The 22,210-nt window shown below is 51.1% G+C and overlaps 2 protein-coding genes across 8 annotated transcripts in view; one reads left to right on the top strand and one right to left on the bottom strand.

Moving 5' to 3' along the window:
- GLYCTK (glycerate kinase) overlaps positions 1-5,022 on the bottom strand; it is a 14,912-nt gene extending 9,890 nt beyond the window's left edge. The window contains exons 1-2 of one of the 3 annotated variants that reach the window (XM_076066624.1): positions 4,713-5,022; positions 3,896-3,970 (exon numbers count right to left, since the gene is read on the bottom strand). In XM_076066624.1, coding sequence (XP_075922739.1) covers positions 3,896-3,970; positions 4,713-4,752 — 115 coding nt within the window. In that variant the 5' untranslated portion in view covers positions 4,753-5,022. Of the gene's footprint in view, positions 1-1,256; positions 1,405-3,895; positions 4,017-4,712 lie in introns of those variants that run through there. The other 2 variants (XM_076066623.1, XM_032952716.2) reach the window with 2 other exon arrangements.
- On the top strand, positions 3,892-22,210 carry BABAM2 (BRISC and BRCA1 A complex member 2). Of its 5 annotated transcripts, none has more exons than XM_032952718.2 (12): positions 3,892-4,011; positions 6,192-6,339; positions 6,879-6,955; positions 7,698-7,792; positions 8,170-8,364; positions 8,896-8,970; positions 9,562-9,671; positions 10,069-10,168; positions 19,145-19,215; positions 19,478-19,560; positions 20,088-20,241; positions 20,841-22,210. In XM_032952718.2, exons 2-12 carry the CDS (start codon positions 6,209-6,211, stop codon positions 20,902-20,904), a joined length of 1,155 nt encoding a protein of 384 aa, XP_032808609.1. In that variant the 5' UTR covers positions 3,892-4,011; positions 6,192-6,208; the 3' UTR covers positions 20,905-22,210. The 5 variants fall into 5 exon arrangements, with proteins under 5 accessions (XP_032808609.1, XP_032808610.1, XP_032808613.1 ...); XM_032952719.2 differs by having other exon boundaries at positions 3,955-4,026; XM_032952722.2 differs by having other exon boundaries at positions 4,008-4,032.

The following is a 22,210-nucleotide window of genomic DNA, read 5'->3' as shown; positions in this document are numbered from 1 at the left end:
TACTCTCCAACACACAACCGGTGTGTGCTCAACTAGTACACTACACTATACACTACACTATACACTACACTATACACTACACTACACTATACGCTACACTATACGCTACACTATACACTACACTCTACACTACACTATACACTACACTATACGCTACACTATACGCTGCACTACACTATACACTACACTATAATTGTAAATGTTGTAGTGGGTTTACTCTCCAACACACAACCGGTGTGTGCTCAACTAGTACACTACACTATACACTACACTATACACTACACTATACGCTACACTATACGCTACACTATACACTACACTCTACACTACACTATACACTACACTATACGCTACACTATACGCTGCACTACACTATACACTACACTATAATTGTAAATGTTGTAGTGGGTTTACTCTCCAACACACAACCGGTGTGTGCTCAACTAGTACACTACACTATACACTACACTATACACTACACTATACGCTACACTATACGCTACACTATACGCTACACTATACACTACACTCTACACTACACTATACACTATACGCTACACTATACGCTGCACTACACTATACACTACACTATAATTGTAAATGTTGTAGTGGGTTTACTCTCCAACACACAACCGGTGTGTGCTCAACTAGTACACTACACTATACACTACACTATACACTACACTATACGCTACACTATACGCTACACTATACACTACACTCTACACTACACTATACACTACACTATACGCTACACTATACGCTGCACTACACTATACACTACACTATAATTGTAAATGTTGTAGTGGGTTTACTCTCCAACACACAACCGGTGTGTGCTCAACTAGTATACTACACTATACACTACACTATACGCTGTACACTACACTATACACTATACGCTACACTATACGCTACACTATAAGCTACATTATACGCTACACTGCACGCTACACTATACACTATACGCTACACTATACGCTACACTATAATTGTAAATGTTGTAGTGGGTTTACTCTCCAACACACAACCGGTGTGTGCTCAACTAGTAACGAATCGGCACGTTTGTTTACGTTACAAACCGGACTAATTGCTTGCTAATTGGGTGGGGTAAATAACGAACTCGTTTTCAACTCTGGCACCAATCCGCGATAGCGGAATTTGGGGAACTCCTGTAATCCGCGATTCTTTCAAAAGAGAAGAGAACGCCGCACGAGAGCATGCCAGGAGCACTGCACCGGAGCTAAACAAGTTACCTGCTGCTACTGCTCATTCTGACAGTGGTGCACGAAGCGCAAACAGCAACAACAACAAATACGGCAACATTTGTCGAGTGCTCAGTGCTGCACCGTGGATAATGTGGATGTTGTGAGTGCTGCACTGTGGAGACTGTCAGTGCTGTCAGTGCTGTGAGTGAGTGGTGTGAGTGAGTGAGTGGTGTGAGTGAGTGCAGTGAGTGCAGTGAGTGCAGTGGTGTGAGTGAGTGCAGTGAGTGGTGTGAGTGAGTGCTGTCGGTGCTGTGAGTGCTGCACTGTGGAGACTCTCAGTGCTGTGAGTGCTGTCAGTGCTGTGAGTGAGTGATGTGAGTGAGTGAGTGCTGTGAGTGAGTGCTGTGAGTGCTGTCAGTGCTGCACTGTGGAGACTCTGAGTGCTGTCAGTGCTGTGAGTGCGTGCTGTGAGTGAGTGCTGTGAGTGCTGTGAGTGAGTGCTGTGAGTGAGTGCTGTGAGTGAGTGAGTGCTGTGAGTGAGTGTGAGCTGTGAGTGAGTGTTGTGAGTGTGTGAGTGAGTGCTGTGAGTGAGTGTGAGCTGTGAGTGAGTGATGTGAGTGAGTGCTGTGAGTGTGTGAGTGAGTGCTGTGAGTGAGTGTGAGCTGTGAGTGAGTGATGTGAGTGAGTGATGTGAGTGAGTGAGTGTTGTGAGTGAGTGATGTGAGTGAGTGATGTGAGTGAGTGTTGTGAGTGAGTGATGTGAGTGATGTGAGTGAGTGTTGTGAGTGAGTGTTGTGAGTGAGTGTGTGAGTGAGTGTTGTGAGTGAGTGAGTGTTGTGAGTGTTGTGAGTGAGTGTTGTGAGTTTTCTGAGTGAGTGTTGTGAGTGAGTGTGTGAGTGCTGTGAGTACTGTGAGTGAGTGCTGTGAGTGAGTGAGTGCTGTGAGTGAGTGTGTGTTGTGAGTGAGTGCTGTCAGTGCTGTGAGTGAGTGCTGTGAGTGAGTGCTGTGAGTGAGTGAGTGTGTGTTGTGAGTGAGTGCTGTGAGTGAGTGCTGTGAGTGAGTGTGTGTTGTGAGTGAGTGCTGTCAGTGCTGTCAGTGCTGTGTATGAGTGCTGTGAGTGCTGTGATTGAGTGCTGTGAGTGAGTGCTGTGAGTGAGTGAGTGCTGTGAGTGAGTGTTGTGAGTGAGTAAGTGCTGTGAGTGAGTGCTGTGAGTGAGTGTTGTGAGTGAGTGAGTGCTGTGAGTGAGTGTGTGAGTGCTGTGAGTACTGTGAGTGAGTGCTGTGAGTGAGTGAGTGCTGTGAGTGAGTGTTGTGAGTGTTGTGAGTGAGTGCTGTGAGTGAGTGCTGTGAGTGTATGAGTGCTGTGAGTGTGTGAGTGAGTGTAGTGAGTGAGTGCTGTGAGTGAGTGCTGTGAGTGAGTGTTGTGAGTGTGTGAGTGAGTGTAGTGAGTGAGTGCTGTGAGTGAGTGCTGCGAGTGAGTGTAGTGAGTGAGTGCTGTGAGTGAGTGTTGTGAGTGTGTGAGTGAGTGTAGTGAGTGAGTGCTGTGAGTGAGTGCTGTGAGTGAGTGTAGTGAGTGAGTGAGTGCTGTGAGTGAGTGTGTGAGTGCTGTGAGTACTGTGAGTGAGTGCTGTGAGTGAGTGAGTGCTGTGAGTGAGTGTTGTGAGTGTTGTGAGTGAGTGCTGTGAGTGAGTGCTGTGAGTGTATGAGTGCTGTGAGTGTGTGAGTGAGTGTAGTGAGTGAGTGCTGTGAGTGAGTGCTGTGAGTGAGTGTTGTGAGTGTGTGAGTGAGTGTAGTGAGTGAGTGCTGTGAGTGAGTGCTGCGAGTGAGTGTAGTGAGTGAGTGCTGTGAGTGAGTGTTGTGAGTGTGTGAGTGAGTGTAGTGAGTGAGTGCTGTGAGTGAGTGCTGTGAGTGAGTGTAGTGAGTGAGTGAGTGCTGTGAGTGAGTGCTGTGAGTGAGTGTTGTGAGTGAGTGTAGTGAGTGAGTGCTGTGAGTGCTGTGTGTAAGTGAGTCAGTGTTGTCAGTGCTGTGAGTGAGTGTATGAGTGAGTGAGTGCTGTGAGTGAGTCCTGTGTGTGTATGAGTGTGTGTGAGTGCTGTGTGTGTGTTGTGTGTGAGTGTGTGTTGTGTGTGAGTGAGTGATGTGTGTGCTGTGTGTGAGTGTGTGAATGTGTGTAAATGTGTGAGTGTGAGTGAGTGTGAGTGAGTGAGTGTGAGTATGAGTGCTGTCAGTGTTGTGAGTGCTGTGAGTGAGTGAGTCCTGTGTGTGTATGAGTGTGTGTGAGTGCTGTGTGTGTGTGAGTGCTGTGTGTGTGTGAGTGTGTGTTGTGTGTGAGTGAGTGATGTGTGTGCTGTGTGTGAGTGTGTGTTGTGAGTGAATGTGTGTGTGTGAGTGTCAGTGAGTGAGTGTGAGTGAGTGTGAGTGAGTGAGTGTGAGTGTGAGTGCTGTCAGTGTTGTGAGTGCTGTGAGTGAGTGAGTCCTGTGTGTGTATGAGTGTGTGTGAGTGCTGTGTGTGTGTGAGTGCTGTGTGTGAGTGTGTGTTGTGTGTGAGTGAGTGATGTGTGTGCTGTGTGTGAGTGTGTGTTGTGAGTGAATGTGTGTGTGTGTGTGAGTGTCAGTGAGTGTGAGTGTCAGTGAGTGTGAGTGAGTGAGTGTGAGTATGAGTGCTGTCAGTGTTGTGAGTGCTGCACCGTGAAGGCTCTCGGCGTTGTTTAAATTCGCCGCGGTCCCTGACCCCGCAGCTGAGAGACGACAGGAAGCGGCGACTCGGAGAGGAAGCAAGCGGGGAGAGAGGGAGAGAGGGGAGGTGAGTGAGGAGAAGGTGAGGGTGAGTGAGGTGAGTGTGAGGTGAGGGTGAGGTGAGGAGAGGTGAGGGTGAGATGAGGGTGAGGAGAGGGAGAGGAGAAGGTGAGGGTGAGTGAGGTGAGTGAAGAGAGAGGGTGAGTGAGGAGAGGGTGAGTGAGGGTGAGTGAGGAGAGGGTGAGGTGAGGTGAGGGTGAGTGAGGTGAGGGTGAGTGATGAGAGGGTGAGGTGAGGGTGAAGTGAGTGAGGAGAGGGTGAGTGAGGGTGAGTGAGGTGAGGGTGAGTGAGGAGAGAGGGAAGGTGAGGGTGAGGTGAGTGAGGTGAGAGTGAGTGTGTGAGTGAGGTGAGGGTGAGGAGAGAGGGGAGGTGAGAAGGTGAGGTGAGGTGAGGGTGAGTGAGGTGAGTGTGTGAGTGAGGAGAGGGTGAGTGAGGTGAGTGTGTGAGTGAGGTGAGGCTGAGTGAGGTGTGTGAGTGAGGAGAGGGTGAGTGAGGTGAGTGTGTGTGTGAGGTGAGGCTGAGTGAGGAGAGGGTGAGTGAGGTGAGGCTGAGTGAGGTGAGTGTGTGAGTGAGGTGAGGCTGAGTGAGGAGAGGGTGAGTGAGGAGAGGGTGAGTGAGGTGAGTGTGTGAGTGAGGCGAGGGAAGAGATGGGGGTGAGTGAGAGACGTTCCGTGTGAGTGGAGCCTGGTGAGAGTGGCGACCCCTCACAGCAAGTTGACTGCGTGGAGACCACGGCCTTCTGTGTCATCTACTACACCCCCCCAACCCCCATGCGTTAAGTTCCATGCGTGGAGCAACTTGGTCTAGGGGATGTTAACGACCTCGCCTGGTCTACAGGAGAGGTCGTGGGCTCGATCCCTGACGCCTGCTGCTGCTTGCTGCTGCCTGCTGTTGCCTGCTGCTGTTGCCTGTTGCTACTGCTGCTTGCTGCTGCTGCCTGCTGCTGCTGCTTGCTGCTGCCTGCTGTTTGCTGCTGCTGCCTGCTGCTGCTTGCTGCTGCCTGCTGTTGCTTGCTGCTGTTGCCTGTTGCTACTGCTGCTTGCTGCTGCTGCTGCCTGCTGCTGTCTGCTGCTGCTGCCTGCTGCTGCTGTTGCCTGCTGCTGCCTGCTGCTGCTGCCTGCTGTTGCCTGCTGCCTGCTGCTGCTGCTGTCTGCTGCTGCCTGCTGCTGGCTGCTGCCTGCTGCTGGCTGCTGCCTGCTGCTGCTGCTGCCTGCTGCTGCTGTCTGCTGCTGCCTGCTTACTGCTGCTGCTGTATTTTTTGGAGTTTGCGTCTCTCTCTCTCTCTCGTGAATTTTTCTCCAGGTCCCTCCGGGTTTTCTCTCTCCAGTTAGAATCAACATGATGCGTTTAGAGTATTTGGCTGCGATGCATTTTCACGCGATAAGCCGCTTCGTTGAGCTCTCATTTGTGGCAAGGTTGCTTCTGAAATAAGTAATATTTAAAAATACGTTTTTTCTTAAAACACGCTTTAATTAAATGTACCGTAGTAGTAATGGCAAGACTGATGCCATAACGTAAGGGGACCATGGTGATTTACAGCCAACGTGAGTTGAGCGTGGACAGTTGGACCCAAGCCAAAACATAACATATACAAAAAGATGGTTTAAAAATATTGTTTTTATTTCTAATGATATAATATAGTATTGTCATCAGTATGACATAAGTATACCAAGTTTACAGTCGATACCACATTGGGAAATGGGTTAAAATTGAGTTAAGATTTATTTAGATACGACAATAACAGACAGTTAAATAAAAGCGTGTAAATATTTTTAAATAGCTCTATACCTCCGTCGGCCTTAACTGGTAAAATAATAAATAGTTTTAATAGTTTTAGTTTAACTGTTGGGAACTCTTCCTTCATGTCGAGTTGCACATTTATACACGCACTATTTACCGTGCATGTTTGTTTTTAGTATTTGGGTTATATCCGTAATCTTGGTGAACAATTTACCGCATGCACAAGTGATGTGACGCGTGTTAACGAAAAATAAATTGACGTTACTTTGTGTGCCCTGCAGCTGTGTGTGTCTCTGGCCCTGGGCCTCCCCTAGGTCGACTCAGCCTGAAATGAGTACGCGGTGCAGTGGGTTCACATCAACAGCACTTGCCCCCCAACAGTCTGCTCATAGGTTATACGGGGGATCGATCTTCATGTCTCTGTGCACCTGTGCTTTGCCTGCACAGGTATCAGTGAGCAAACCATGGCGGGCGCGGAGGGGACGCTGTCGAAGATGTCTCCCGCAGTTCGCCACTTCGTCGAGGAAATGCTGAGGCACGGCCGCGTGGGCCTGGGGGCCCCAACAACACTGCGCGTCACCGACCTCAAATCCGGGTTCGGCTCCTGCACGGGGCGCCCAGCGCCGCCTCCCTCACCTGCACCCACCCAGGCAGCGTCCTCCGCAGCGCCGTCGTGAAAAAGCCTCGGCCATGAACCTTTACGTTAATTACGTACAGGTCAATTCGTAACCGGCCAGCTTACAAGTTTATTTGGTTTTACCGTGCGAGCTCGCAGAGAGACCGAGATAGTGTAATTTGCACGAGTGACTTGGGTGGCTCGGCAATCGGAAACTTGCGAGTTTAAATGCTGGTTCGAGTTTTACTCAACTCGTCATTCCTCTGGGGATCGATACATTTAGTTCTGTACCACCTTTGTGGGGAAGTCAACAGTGGTTGTCCTTTGAATGGACCTTTCCCTGCCATAGTAATGTGTTAGTTTCCACCACTGGCTCAGGACTTTAACAGCAGATGAGCACACCACCTCAATGTTCATTCGGGCAGAAAACCACTTTGACTTACTTGGCTTTTAATCCACGCACGCTGACACTGAGACACGTGTTGTTGCTGAGGATTCTGGGCCTTGGTCTCTTTCAGGTGTCCCTCACTGACCCCATCCCCGTGCTGTGATCGGTTCAAGCTGCACATTCCCTACGCCGGAGACACCATCAAGTGTACGTGCCGTGATTGAACCGCTCCACTTCTACCTCCACTGTGTGGCCGACGGGAGGCCCGTATAGCCCCGTGTGCCAAAGCACAGCTTTTGGGTGAAACACATCGTAGGAGTAGGAGGCTTTCACGACCAATATTATCCATAATAGAGGGGTTTTTCTTTGGATTGGATCGCGTAAATATAGACGTGTTGTTAAACCCGCGCACCACCCGACACAGCCAATCGGTAAGGTTTGTCACGTAAACAAAACATGCAAATTAGTTGCTGGTTCAGCACACCGGTTGTGTGTTGGAGAGTAAACCCACAACATTTACAATTTGAGTACAGTGACGTTTCGTCGGTAATTATAACCGGCCTCATCAGGCCACGGCCAGAATTGTGTATACATTATCTCCCTGTTTCGGTCTTGAATAGGAGGGTAAATGTGAGATTTGGAATACCAGTAGCAAGTTCAGAGACGGCAGCTGTCAAATGTATTCGTTGGTTTGAGCGGAATACGTACAACACAGATATCAGAAACGCTCCACGTGCTAAACATTTCAATGAAGTCTTGCATCAAATATAGTTCTGTTTTTTAAATGGTCCCATCTTATCCCGCTCTCATTGTAATACGTATTTTCGCACGTCACGTAATCTGTGCGCGCCTTTAGGTGTTGCGTCGTGAAACCGCCGCATCGGTCCCAATACTTTACAGCGCTGTGTTGTTGTGTGATACAGTCCCGTGTCGGTGTCGCTGTGCGCAGGGGACGTCATATTCAACCACGAGTATCCGGACATTCCACCCGACTTCATGTTCGGAGAGGATACCGACTTCTTCCCGGACCCGGACGAGCTTCCCGTGCGTTTCCTGCTTCTGACAGTCACGATATGGCCACCCACTGAGAGGCATTGTTTCCTGCTGCTTCTACTGTTGTTGCTCCAACTGCTGCTTTTATTGCTGCTACCGCTCCTTCTGTTTCCTTTACTGCTGCTGTTGCTTCTGCTGTTGCTTATATTTATATTTATCCTTTTGCTGCTTCTTCTGCTGCTGTTACAGCTGTCATTACGGCTGCTTGTGCACCTGATGCCATTACTACAATTCCCGCTGCTGCTGTTGCCTCTGCTGCTTCTGCCATTGTTACTGCTATAGACGTTGCTCCTGCTGTCCCTGCGTCTGCCGTGGCTGCCGCATTACGTCCGCGTCGCTTGTTGTTGCCACCGCGTGCGCGTGCACAGCACCTGCAGGAGTGGCGGTCCCAGGACCCCGAGGCCCTTCTGCTGGTGCTACAGGAGCTTCTCGCGCAGTTCCAGGTTCACCAGCGCGAGCGCTTGCGCGATAACTCGCGCCTCATGTTCGAGTACAACTCGCTGTCCGAGCAGACGGACTACACGGTGCACATGGAGGTGCACGTGGGAAGGCGCACCGCTTGGGTAAGCCTCTTACGTTCTCCTTGTGTGTGTGAGTGTGTGGGTGCGGGGAGCGGTGTGGTGCTGATCACCCACCCCCTCGTATGCAGTACCAGCCTTAATAGGGGCTCGCTAACAGCACTTGCCCCAAAAGTCTGTTAAGGCTATATGGGGGATCTTTGCCTTTGTGGGAAGCGGTGTCAGAGTGGTTAGCGCACTGTGCCACGAACCCGGCGATCCGAGTTCGATTCCCGCTCACGGCCAATGTCAGTGACGATTATCTGAACTGGTCCTGGGCCTTGCCTCGGTCGCCTCGTCCTTAAATGGGCTCCTACTGCGGCTTCCAGCTATGGGCTCTTTTAAAGTTGAATGCATTTTAGGCGAGGAGATGAGGCTTCTAAATAATCTGTGGGTTCAGCCCCACCACCTACATCTTGCTAGCCTCAATATGTGCTCACTGACAGCTCTTGTTCCACTGTCCCATAGAGGGAGGGGGCATCTTCGTCTTAGTTACCACTCGTCGGTCCTCAACTCTGGCCTTGGTTCTTTCCGCAGGATGGCGAATGCTGCGTAAGATTCCTACTGCGGCTTCCAGTCGACTTCAGCCTCATCCCGCCATACCTGCTCAAGGTGAGGCTCCGAGCCGGCAGAGCCAACCCCAGGGGCTGTAGATTGCGGTCAGTCACAGAGTATAGAGTCTCGAGGGGCATTTAGGAGTGGCCCATTTGTGACTGCAGTGAAATGTAATCTGTCACTCACAGCACCCCTCATAGCCCAATGCACATGTTTGCAGGAGGTGCGGAATCAATAATGCGACCGCAGATTCCATCGAATTGCCTTCCATGCTCGACATATCATTGTAAACTCAGTGGCTGTATCCACACACTCGCGGAGTGCACTTTCCCACACACACTGCTGCAGGGAATTGTTAGTGGAATGGCATTAAAAAATTTTGAAAAAATCTAAACCAACTTTCATTTGATCTTTCTTTTTGCACCTTCCATAATTGTTGGGCTGTGAATATCAACTCACTACTTGAGAGCACGGTTGGGTGGCTGTCTGGATTCAAACCCAGGATCTCAGCCGTATGGGCTTAATGCACTGGCCCCATAAGTCTCGTGGCCACTTGTCGACCGATGCAATGAAGTGAAACCCCTGAGTTTGGGACACAGCCAATGCCCTCCTGTAACTCTGACCCTGCTCGCTGAACGCGTGACGCAGGATCCCTTGGTGGACCCGGGGGAGGATGTGGCGCTGCTGCTGGTGACGTTTGAAAACACGGAGGCCACCAAGGTGCTCCCCAAGCTCTACCTGTCGCCTCGCATCGAGCAGTGAGAGTTGCACACATGCATCCAGCCTGGGGTTAACAGCCATACACTCCACTGCTCCGAACGCAACTATCTGGCTTGACCACCTGAATGTGAAATTGTAGTTGTTGCTCTGCATTTACATCGGCCATATTAAAGAAGACAGTTGGGGTGGGGGAACCGTTTCCAACTGAGGGCCGAGGAGGATTTTCTATGCCTTTTGGCGATGCCGCACATTAGTCAACATGCAACCTTGGTCACGTGAGGACAGTATATATTGCCTGTGCGATCAGAAGCACTTGTAATGCAACACGTGACCGGGCATGTTAAATTCAAAGTGCGGCAATTGTTTAGTATGAACCAGCGCTGCAAGCAAGCAAACTCTTTGCTAACAGCGTCTCTGTGCTCTCTTGCTCTTCAGTGCCCTGGGAGGTTCCTCCGCCTTCCATATCCCCAACTTCCCCAGCGGAGGATGCCTCCTGGACTATGTTCCGCAGGTGTGCCAGCTCCTCACCAGCAAGGTAACAGCAGCACAAGCCAATTCGCCGGCTCATTCGCCGGGTTTCCATGAAGAGAAACGACTTCACTTGTTTGGAACTGAAATAGTTTTTTTTTAAGCGCGTACAAGATGAGTGGTGGTGCAGTGGTTGGCGCACTTCCATGAACCCCGTGACATGAGTTTGATTTCCATTTACGGCAAGCAACAGTGGATTCGCTTAGCCACAGTCACCAGCGTGGGGAAGTATGGTCAGCCCCCCATGAACGAAAGGCATGAGGAGGCCCTCTCGAAGCGGTGTAATATTAAGCTGAGTAACTTTTTTCAATAGAATTGTTTCTCTTTAACAGCCCGCTGGCATAAGTGTAGTGTTGTAAGGACGAGCAGACTTCTTTAGGAGGCACACTGTGTTTATTGTATTATTTCCTTATGCAACGCTTAACACACACAGAGGGATATTCGGTCCCCTCACCCGATACCCTAGGGAGGTACAGCCTCCGTACCTGGCGGGACTCACACGTCTACCGCTAACCTCCTTGATACTTAAGGAGGTACAACCTCCGGACTTGGCGGGACTCACACGTCTACCGCTATCCTAGTCCTCCGGCTAGGACCTAGGGGAGGCTATCTGACCCACCGCTGGCCCGGTGGGTCCTGACCACTGGGTATGCCGAGCCTTAGCCCTTAGAAGGGCTGAAAGGCTGGTCCAGGGTCCTAGCTAGGCTTCAGCCCAGTCTTCTGTCTTCGTGCAGGGAGAGAACTCCCCGAGGTCCGTTGGGTCACCCGTCTTATACCCCTTCGTGGCCAGGTAGAACCAATCATACATTCCCACGTGGAACCGTCTGATTGGTTCGCACCAAACCCTGGCCACGATCCGTTTCACCTCGACTGACCCCAACCGTTGTACCCAGAGGTAATGCTGCACTGCCCTGGTGGCAACGCAGGTTACGCAACAGTGCGTAGTTAACACCTCTACATCACCCCCTCCTTCGGAAGCTCCAGCCGTCCCGGCTGCAACAATGGGAAACTCCGAAATTACCAACGGTAGAAGAATTGTGAGTGTGCCTCACGAACAACAAGAACAATTAAACCCCTATAAATACCCCCCTTAACAACATAACGTATGTACAAGGCACTAGACATGCCAAAAAAACATTATAACAACCGGCGAGATTTCGCGCGCGTGCGTTTCGCGGGACCATCGTAGGGGATGGCAGGCTTTGTCGGCGGCACAAGGGAAGGAGGAGGATGAGCCAGAGCATCCGGTGGGCCTTTAGGCATCTCCACGGGGACACCTGCTGCTCCACGGTCCATTGAGGCCGAACGTGGCCTGCATGGAGCCGTCACTCCCGCGTCATCTGCAGGAGGAATGACACGCCTGCGCTGCGGGTTAGGCACCAACGGGGCAACATCCGGCTCGTCGGACGCGTCGCACACTCGGCCCCCATGTCGTGTGTGTTGTGGAGGGACGCGTGGCGTGACGAAGGGTTTTAACTGAGAGGGGTGAACGCACCAGCGACGCCGTCCCCAGCTAATTTTAACACATTGGGGACGCAGGACTTCCACTACCTCAACCGGGCCTCGCCATGGTCTGAGGAGTTTGGCCGACGTGGACACCGGCACCTGGGGGCAGTGGAGCCATGCCCTGTCTCCCGGTGCCCACCGATGCGTGTACGACCGAGGGTCCCGCAGTCGTAAATTCGCCCGTTGGCGGGAAGCCGAATTTTCAATGGCGGCCTCCCGTGCCTCGGCCAACTTACGGAGGTTGAATCGCAAGTGGTCAACGAGCTTTGACTTTTGCGGTGGCTGTTCGATTTCCAGTCGAACGTCGGCGGGAGGAAAGGCATCCCTGCCGTACATTAGAAAGAACGGGGAAAATCCCGTCGCCGCGTGAGGTGCCATACGGTATGCGGCGAGGACCCCCGGAACCTGCAAGTCCCAATCGAGGTGGGATTCATCGACCTGATGGCATAACATAGCGGTGAGAGTTCTATGAAGGCGCTCCACCATGCCGTCGGTCTGGGGATGGTAGGGCGAAGTGCGCACTTTCTTAGTGCCCAACAGGCGGCACACATCAGTCAGCAAGGCTCCCGAAAAATTTCTTCCCTGATCGGTCAGCAACCGTTCTGGTGCGCCCTTGTCCAGGACGTAGCCTTGAACAAAGGCGTCCACAACGGCCGCCGCCGACTGGTTGGGGAGTGCCCAGGCCATAGGCCACCGTGTAAAATACTCTACCCCAACCAGAAGTTTCTTATTACCCCGTGGCGTAGTAGGAAAAGGGCCCAAAATATCGAGAGCCACCAACTCATTTATACGAGAGACCGAAATGGGTTGCAGGGGTGGGCATGCCAGTTTAGCCGGCGGTTTACGTTGCGCACAATGGGTGCATCCCAGCAAAATGTCAGTGACGTCGCGCAGCATGCCCGGCCAGAAAAATTGCAACCGCAACAACCCAATGGTCTTATGAACACCCAGGTGCAATAAACGCTCATGCGCCGCCCATACGGCCTTGCATCGCAAGGCGGATGGCACGACGATTTTATGTTGACACGAGTCAGCATCCCAATGCATCAACAAGCCGCGCTTCATGACAAATGAATTAAATTTGCCCTGTCTTGGAACCGCATTATTCGCATGGCGACGCAACCTCAATAACGACATGTCCTCGCCCTGGTGCCGACCCCATTCGGCCAAAGTTAGCCCCAGCAAATCGTCACTGGCCATTGGATCTGCATGATCCAACATCGGCGCTGAGGCGGCGGGAAGTGCGGCTGACACCGTTGTGAGAGGCGCGACCTGCGCAGGCAGTGGCGGCTTACAACGGCCCGAGCCCAAAAAACACGCACATTTTTGAGCCGGCGGAAGGCGAGACAACGCATCAGCATTCGTGTGTTGTGCACCCCTACGGTAAGTGACATTGAAATCGTAGTCCTGAAGGACTTCGAGCCACCGAGAAAGCTGCCCGGACGGTTGGTCAACCCGCAGAGCGTACTGTAAAGCCGAATGATCAGATCGCACGGTAAAATGCTGACCATACAGGTACGGCCTGTATTGCTGAATAAAAAAAACAATGGCCAGCAGCTCACATCTGGTCACACAGTATCTTTGTTCAGCAAGAGACAAGACTCTGCTACCATAGGCAACAACCCTTTCAATGCCATCAACTTTTTGGGACAGAACACCCCCAATCCCCGTATTGCTAGCGTCGGTGTCCAACACGAATGGCACAGAAAAATCGGGGTACGCAAGGGACGGTGCCGTCACGAGCGTGTTCCGCAAGGAGTCGAACGCAGCCTGTTCTGCGTCCCCCCAATGAAACGCCACCCCTTTTGACGTAAGGGCGTGGAGCGGCTTGGCAATCGTCGCGAAGCCAGCAACAAACCGCCGGTAGTACGACGCAAAACCAATAAAACTACGAACATCGCCCACAGATGTAGGGGTCGGCCAATGTTGAACACATTTGTTTTTTTCAGGGTCGGTAGAGATGCCCGAGCGGCTAACTATGTGGCCCAGATAGCGCACAGACTCACGCAGAAGGTGACACTTCTGCGGCTTGAATTTCAAGTTAGCGGCCCGCATTTTCAAGAAGACAGCACGCAACCGTTCGATGTGTTCGCCGAACGTGCGGCTAAAGACGATGACGTCGTCAAGATAAATGAGACATGAGTCCCACTGGAGCCCAGCGAGGACCAGCTCCATGAGCCTCTGGAACGTCGCTGGGGCCGAGTGGAGACCCATGGGCAATCTATTAAACTCGAAAAGGCCCTGTGGCGTCCGAAAAGCAGTCTTAGGTTTTGACGATTCGTCGAGGGGGAGTTGCCAAAACCCCGACAGAAGGTCCAAGGTGGAGAAATAGTGCGCCCCTGCCAGGGCATCCAATGACTCGTCCATACGAGGGAGAGGGTAGGCTTCCGCTACCGAGATTTTATTTAGGCGCCGAAAATCAACGCAAAAACGGAGACTGCCATCGTGCTTTTTGACCAGCACTATTGGAGCACCCCAGGGACTAGTGGAGGGAGAAATTATATCGGCCTTCAGCATGTCATCCACAGCCGATTTAACATGCTGTTTCTCCGCCGGGCTAAGCCGAAACGGGTTTTGTCGAATCGGGGCAGCGTCACCAGTATCAATGTGGTGACGCAGCAGCTTGGTGCAGCCAATATCAAATTTAGATTTACTAAAGACATCGGAAAATTCTCGCAGAAGAGCGCGCAATTTAAATCGCTGCGAATGAGACAGATCACCCGTGTCTTTGCAGAGCGCGTCCAACCATCTCTCATCCGATTCGGAAGGAGGTAGGACCTGCGGCGTGGCATGCACGTGTCCCGCGACTCCGGTCCCCAACGGCACCGGGGTCGCGTGAGCGAGCACAGTTCCTTGCGGAATGACGCTTGTGGACAATCCGACATTCAAAACCTGCAAGAACGGCTCCCTGTCGGCTGCTACGAGGGTCTGTGCAGCCACCAAATCTAACCCCTTAGCAGCTGCGTTTGAAGGCCCCAGCAAAATGCCACGTGCCGAGGCCTCCGGGGCTAGCGGTTTTTTAAGTTGCAAGGGCACGAGCATTTGTGTCCCTGGCGGAATGCGGACTGTGCTCGCAACAAACGCCTGCACCGAGGCACTAGCCATGCGCGGGTGTGAGGGTGTGGGCAAGAACGCCATCCGTCGACCCGACGGGAGTTCGATGCAGCCTTGATCTACAAGGATCTTAATAGGCATTTTCGCGAGAAAATCAGTGCCTAACAAACACGGCACGGCGAGGGAAGAAGAGACCAAAATAGGCCCTGCCAATTTAATGTCTCCAATCGAAATTTGCGCCCGAATTTGCCCAATAATGCCAAGTGAACTGCCATTAGCGGCGAAACACGGGATAGAAACCCGTTCCAAGGGGCGGCATCGTACGGGCAGTATATTGTAAATCAGATCCGAAATGATCGTAGCCGACGCACCAGTATCGACCAACACGCGAAATTCCACACCCTCGATTGATCCGACAACCACGGACGAACCTGCCGTCGCCGCGACTACCCTATGGGCCAACTCAGACCACTGCCCAGGTCCGAGTGGCCGCGAACAAACGCCAGAATACCCCCCATCACACGCCGAATCGCGAACCCTTCTTATGGTGCGTTGCAGTGTGTATGGTGTGAATGAGGGCCGAGCATGAGAGGCGTCGCGACTTGCCTGGTTTTGCCGCGATGCCGTGGACGTCCTGTAGTCCTGGCCCCGGGATGCGGAGGGGCGTCGTCGAGGCGCACAGCAGTCAGAGGAGATGTGGCCTCGTCGGCCACAGTTGAAGCACGTCACGTCGCCGCGTGGAGCAGGCCGTCCCCGCTGCTGGTCGTTGCAGCGACCAGCGTGGTCGGACGATCGCCGGCCCGTTGACCTGGTCGCCATGAAGGCCCGGTCGGGGGAGAACTCGGCGTCCCTGCTGGCAGGCTCTGACGTCGAAGCCGAGGCGGCGATGGTCGATTCCGTGTGGAGCAGCAGATGTGCGTGGATGCACCGAGCGCCTCGTAGCGAGCACATACTGTCGTCGTCCACCGCTTCGATGACGATGCGCAGCTTGCGCGCCAGCTCCAGCATCTTCTGGAGAACGATGGCATCGATGGCCTCGTCGTCCATGCGAGGGTAACCCGCTCTTGCCATCGCCAGTAGAGCGGTCCGGAATGCCAACGGAGACTCTTTAGGGCGGCGTCGCCTGTCGTAAAATCGGCTGCGGACGTCGGATGGAGGCCCGTACACGTCGGACATCCGTCGAAGGGCCGATTGAAGAGTCGCCCTTTGTTGCCTGGGGATGGTGAGGAGCGAGGCGAGAGCGTCGTCATCCAAAGTGGCCGGTAGTGCTCGGAGCGCCTGTGCGTCCGACCAGCCCACCATCTCTTGGTGGCTCAGGAAGCGACGCTGGAACGCCGCCCAGTCGCCCCCTTCAGATGTGAATTCTCGGAAGATGGGCAGGCGTTGTTGGAGGGCGGACGTCGTCTCCCCCTCAGCTTGTACCGTCTCGAGCCGGAGATCGGCGATTTCCCGGCCGATAGAGTCTACTGTACCGTGTCGGTACAGTGATGACGCGGCGTCCGCTGAGAAACTTGAATTCGCAGCGTCGCGTGCTGATGACGTTGCGGGTTGTGATGGGCCCCCCGCGTTCCCAGGATGCCCCTGGCTTCTGCTTCCGGCGGAATCACGTGGTTCCCCGGCGGGAAAATCAAAATGTCTGCCCTGGCCGATGGCGGGAACGTCTGCCGGCGGTTGACTCGGCCTGCCCGCAACCTCCAAGTTGATCTCTTCGAGAATGGAGGCCGCGGCGTGTAGGAGTTGAGCGAGACGGCCGTGTGCTGCCCTGAGTCCGTCCCCCATGGCAGAGGGAGCAACCGGCTGCTCAACCGGTGGCTGGGCGGCCGTCAACGCGGCAGCGTTTTCAGCGGAGCTGGCGGTGCTTGCAGGTGAGACATCGTTATCTTCGTTCTGGCACCGCGCGTGGGCTGAACTTCTGGTTTCCATTTCCAACCACTTCTGACTCCAGTTGTAGTGTTGTAAGGACGAGCAGACTTCTTTAGGAGGCACACTCTGTTTATTGTATTATTTCCTTATGCAACGCTTAACACACACAGAGGGATATTCGGTCCCCTCACCCGATACCCTAGGGAGGTACAGCCTCCGTACCTGGCGGGACTCACACGTCTACCGCTAACCTCCTTGATACTTAAGGAGGTACAACCTCCGGACTTGGCGGGACTCACACGTCTACCGCTATCCTAGTCCTCCGGCTAGGACCTAGGGGAGGCTATCTGACCCACCGCTGGCCCGGTGGGTCCTGACCACTGGGTATGCCGAGCCTTAGCCCTTAGAAGGGCTGAAAGGCTGGTCCAGGGTCCTAGCTAGGCTTCAGCCCAGTCTTCTGTCTTCGTGCAGGGAGAGAACTCCCCGAGGTCCGTTGGGTCACCCGTCTTATACCCCTTCGTGGCCAGGTAGAACCAATCATACATTCCCACGTGGAACCGTCTGATTGGTTCGCACCAAACCCTGGCCACGATCCGTTTCACCTCGACTGACCCCAACCGTTGTACCCAGGGGTAATGCTGCACTGCCCTGGTGGCAACGCAGGTTACGCAACAGCGCATAGTTAACACCTCTACATAAGTATGCTGTGATTATTCATTGTTCTTACGATAGTTTCTTGATGAGATCTTTCTGGATGCAATTCATCATGTGGAGTTTATTTTGCGTTGTTTTCTCATTCACTGCGCCCTGAGCCGCAGATTTTTACTGCAGTTTTATCTGTATTGTTCACCAGAAAAAACGGGATTAACAATGCCAGCAATGTTAAGAATGGGGAAATTCTACACATGAACTCCACATTCTTCCCCAGACTTCAAGAGGTTAAAGAAGCAGCCCAAAAACAAACATCTCATCTTTTTTTATTATTTAAAGCTTTCGTGACTGCAGGGATTCATATTCTTGGTTCTTTCGGTAAAGTCACGTAGAAGGGAAACAATAAAATAATAAAAATATAATGTGAGAATTTTATATATTTTTTAAAAATTATTTTATTGTTTCCCTTCCACGTGACTTTACCGAAAGAACCAAGAATATATATCTCTAATCTTACGAACTGTATCTAGCATGGGTGTTCTGGGCTGCTCTATATCGGTTGAAAGCTTCTTTAATTCAACAACAGACTGTAAAGTTACAATCAAACGTTATGCCACTCACGTTATAACGCACAGGTTCACCCATTCTTATCAGGTTCACCCATTCTTATCAGGTTCACCCATTCTTTTCGATTTAAAGCTTTCGTGACTGCAAGGATTCATCTTCTTTGGTTCTTTCGGTAAAGTCACGTAGAATGAGAATAAAATAATAAATTGATAAAATAAAATAACACCTATAATATTCCCACGACGTTTCGGCCACAACACAAGCGGCCTTCATCAGGTGAAGGGACGAGACTGTCTGGAGGACAGCGCTGGAGTGAAAAAGCCACGCTCAGATCACGACCTTTAAGCTGTGTGAGAAGAAACAAAGCGCCTTGACAAAGGAATTAGCATAGAATTTAGCATTGAAATAGCTGAGTGCTGAGCATTGAAATAGCTGAATAGCTCACTCAGCTATTTCAATGCTAAATTCTATGCTAATGCCTTTGTCAAGGGGTACCTCTGCGGATGTGTATGCTTTAACTTAGCTATTTCACTGCTAAATTCTATGCTAATTCCTTTGTCAAGGGGTGCCTCTGCGGATGTGTATGCTTTAACTTTAACATAGCCATTTCTGTGACCAGTCACAAGCTAATCACTCAGCCATTTCAATGCTAAATTCAATGCTAATTCCTTTGTCAAGGCGCTTTGTTTCTTCTCACACAGCTTAAAGGTCGCGATCTGAGCGTGGCTTTTTCACTCCAGCGCTGTCCTCCAGACAGTCTGGTCCCTTCACCTGATGAAGGCCGCTTGTGTTGTGGCCGAAACGTCGTGAGAATATTGTGTTATTTTATTTTATCAATTTATTATTTTATTCTCATTCTACGTGACTTTACCGAAATAACCAAAGAGGATCACCCATTCTTATCAGGCCACTGCCGGCCGAGGGGGCCTCACCATACCTGGTCGTTTGACCATACTTCACCACGCTGGTCAGCTTGCGTTGGTGAACATGGGGAGCATAGACATGGGAGCATAGAGATACGGTACAACAAATGGATTTTAGTGCGTTGACTTTTGCTGCCTACCACGTAGCCACGCAGCAGGCTATATTCAGGAGCTACGCATGGTGGTCAATCGTGCCAGTACTATCCAGACTCGATCCTGCCTGGCTTTCGAGATATGACGAGATCGGGTCCATTCTGGTGGGGATTGGTCATAGGTGTACATTGCTCTTCAAGAAAATTGCATTTATTTTGTTGGGTTGTGTCTTCCTTTAGACATTGACTGATAGGCACCGATTGAGTCAACAGTCTTGTCTTTACACGATTTCCCGGAATGTCCTGTGTGTGTGTGTGCGTGAGCAGGTGCAGTACATCACACAGGGCTACCAGAAGCGCAGAGAATACATCGCGGCGTTCCTCAGCCACTTCGGAGAGTAAGACGGCCGCCGTTCCGTCACTCGCGAAACATCCACACTCTTCTGTCCGCTCGCCCTGTACAGTGGCATAGGGTACTGGGGCGAGGTGGTGGCTGCGATGCCCGTGAGCTGGCACTTTGGGAGCAGGGTCATAGGATCGCGCATAAATCGGTACGGGCGTGCATGTGTTTGTATGTGTAATTGACCGGTGATAAAATGCAACCACAATGCTGAGTGCAGACGCTAACATGTTATGCCTGTCCGCGCACGTGTGGGTCAGGTCCATTGCAGAGTATGACGCCGAGGGCTTCACCAAGATCAGCCTCCTCCTGGAGGGCCTGGAGTTCTTCTTCATGGTTCACAGTGAGTGGGCGAGTGCTGTGAGCGAGTGGGCACACACTTCCTGGGAGTGGCTGTGTAGAATGACAGTAGGTGATTACAGTACTGTTGTTCGTCAATGAATTGCCTCTTTGTCGTCAGCTCTTTAAAACGGTGTTTGATTTTGCTTGCACACGTAGGCCACATGGGACAGTTTACCTATCATCGGTTGTCAAAGCAGTGGTTTTGTTCTCATTGCCATTGTCGTACTTTAATCTGCTGATTTATACTACAGGGAATGTATTATTTAACGTTGATTTATTGTTGTGCAATGTTTCTGATGTCTCATGTGACAGTTCTTTATTCTAATTTCTATTTGCTTCATAGCCGTACTTTATTACATATTGGCATAGCTTTTGTCATTTTTACGACCAGGGCCACTCTGGCATCTTGAGTGCCTCACCTGGTTACACAAAATACACTTGACGCCTAACCCTTCGGTGCACATCTGTGTGTGCGCACACCTGCGCACGTGTGTGCATACGCGTGCCCGTGTGTCTTTCCCGCTGTAGTCGAGCTGCCATTGTACTTCCCACGCGACCAGCCGACTTTCACCTTCCAGTCCGTGTACCAGTATGGCAGCACAGGACAGCCCTTTGTGCAGGTGCAGAAGTCTTACCCGTACAGCCCGCGCTGGGATGGCAACGAGATGGCCAAGCGAGCCAGGTGACGAGTCTGATTCTGTGGTGGACGTCCGCTTACTCGTTCACGTGTTCGCTCCTCAATTACTCGCTCACCAACTAACTCACTCACACATTCATACACTCACTGACTTACCTACTTACTCATACACTCACTCACTTACCGACTCACACACCGACTACTCTTACGCTCACATTCATACACTCACCCCCTAATTTGTTCACTCATTCATAGTTTCATTCATTAATTCACACATACATCTACTATCCATTGCCCTGAATACTTCATTCACAAACCTGCTAATTAACTCTGTCAAATTCTTACTGACCAATTAATTTACGCACTGCAGTATTTCATTTCAGCTACTCCTTTATATTCATATTTACCAACCCACTCACTGAAACATTCACTCTCTCATTCACTCACGTATCAATTAATAATCTTAGTTTCTCATTCATTCATATGCTTACACACACACCCGCTCACTCGCTCAGAGCACAGCATGTTTTTCAGCTTGTATCTTTAAACGGATATGCGTAGACTGCTCTGATTGCGTGTAAACTATGCCATGTTGGAGGCAAGCTTTTCAGACCTGAAGACAAACTTGTCTTCCGTATGCACAGGGTCTACTTTGAAGAATTTTCGCCTCAATTCCGGGAAGCGGCCGTGGCGAACGGAAAGCCTTGAGAAGAGACAGTGGAGGACTCCTTCTTCGTCGAAACCCGGCCGCTCGCCCCGACGGGTTCTACCCTCCGCACTCCGAGCCCTCTCTAGCGACAACTCGTTAACGAAGGCTCATTAGTGAGCGGCTCGTTAGTGGTGCTTAAAAAGTTATGGGTTGGGTTTGAAAGCCTTGGCTGTATACAGTTTTTTTTTTACTTGTGACCGCCCTTCTTGGGGGTGGTTTTCACTGGATCCGTAGACAAGTTTTCACGGCTTACTTTCAGCCGGGTCTGTTAGGGTCAGCACCCCGCAAAATATTTCCGCACCTGGCAAATAACATCAAATATAACTCTCGCGATGTGTTGCTCTGGCGAATACACGGTGCCCTACTCCCAGTCTACCAGTGACCGGGAAAATATTTTAGTGAGGAATGAAGTCCCTGGGCACAATTAAATGTAGGGTCTGATGATACTTGTGCAATGTGATTTAAGGTGTCTGCTCTTGCACTCCAGGCACCTTTGCCATATGTGACGGTCTCAGATGACGCTTACAATGGGTCTCTTAGTCTTGCTTGGGTAAACAACTGGATGACGCTAGAGTAGTATGTTATAGATATATTTTTTAGTATTCTTTCAGTCAATTTTATTCCGATTTTGCTATCTTCGCAATGTCATGGGGCGAAGATTTATCAAATTTTGGAAGTTTCGTGGAGGAGTGCTTCACCCCACGTTGCATAATTTACAGAATATGATCTCGCAGAGTCGCTTCTGATAAGACATTAAAATGCCTATTGTCCCACACTTCTCCACACTGTGTTTCTGTCATCCACTATGTTCCTACACGTACTGTGGCAACGATGTTCATTGCATGTCAGCCAACCCTATATTTCTATTTCTCAGACCTGGATTGTTGCCAAACTAAGTGAAAACCAGATTAGATTTGTGTGCTGTCATTGGTGAACGAGTTGATTTACCATCAACTCGCTACGCTTGAAAACCCCAGTTTCTTCATGGACGGTAGACATCTGGATCCGAAATGAGGGCCCTTGCATCAACTGGAGCATTGTAAACAAACCCTAGGTTATCCCTTATGTTCTAAGAATGGCTGGCACTTTGTTGACGGTTTTTTTTACTTAAATGAAGGTACTATCAAAGTATGTGGTGAGAGGAAACAACCTGTTTAAAGCCCTTTTGTGATGGTTAGTCCTAACGCTGTGCGAAGTTTCTATATTGTACTGTATTGTATGGACCACTTTTGTGATGCTTACTGAAATCTGACTAAATTGTACACGAGGCACGTAATATCAATAAATAACTTGCCTATAGTATTA

This window comes from Petromyzon marinus, chromosome 12 (genome assembly GCF_048934315.1).
Source record: "Petromyzon marinus isolate PM22_M1 ecotype Great Lakes invasive population chromosome 12, UKy_Petmar_22M1.pri1.0, whole genome shotgun sequence".
Classification (NCBI taxonomy): domain Eukaryota; kingdom Metazoa; phylum Chordata; class Hyperoartia; order Petromyzontiformes; family Petromyzontidae; genus Petromyzon; species Petromyzon marinus.
This window is presented reverse-complemented; position numbering and strand designations above follow the sequence as displayed.

Excerpts from the sequence above, each read along its gene's own strand:
- BABAM2 (XM_076066625.1), top strand. Across the intron at positions 7,793-8,169 it reads CGGACCCGGACGAGCTTCCC|CACCTGCAGGAGTGGCGGTC; the intron begins GTGCGTTTCCTG and ends GCGCGTGCACAG. Across the intron at positions 8,971-9,561 it reads TCCCGCCATACCTGCTCAAG|GATCCCTTGGTGGACCCGGG; the intron begins GTGAGGCTCCGA and ends CGCGTGACGCAG.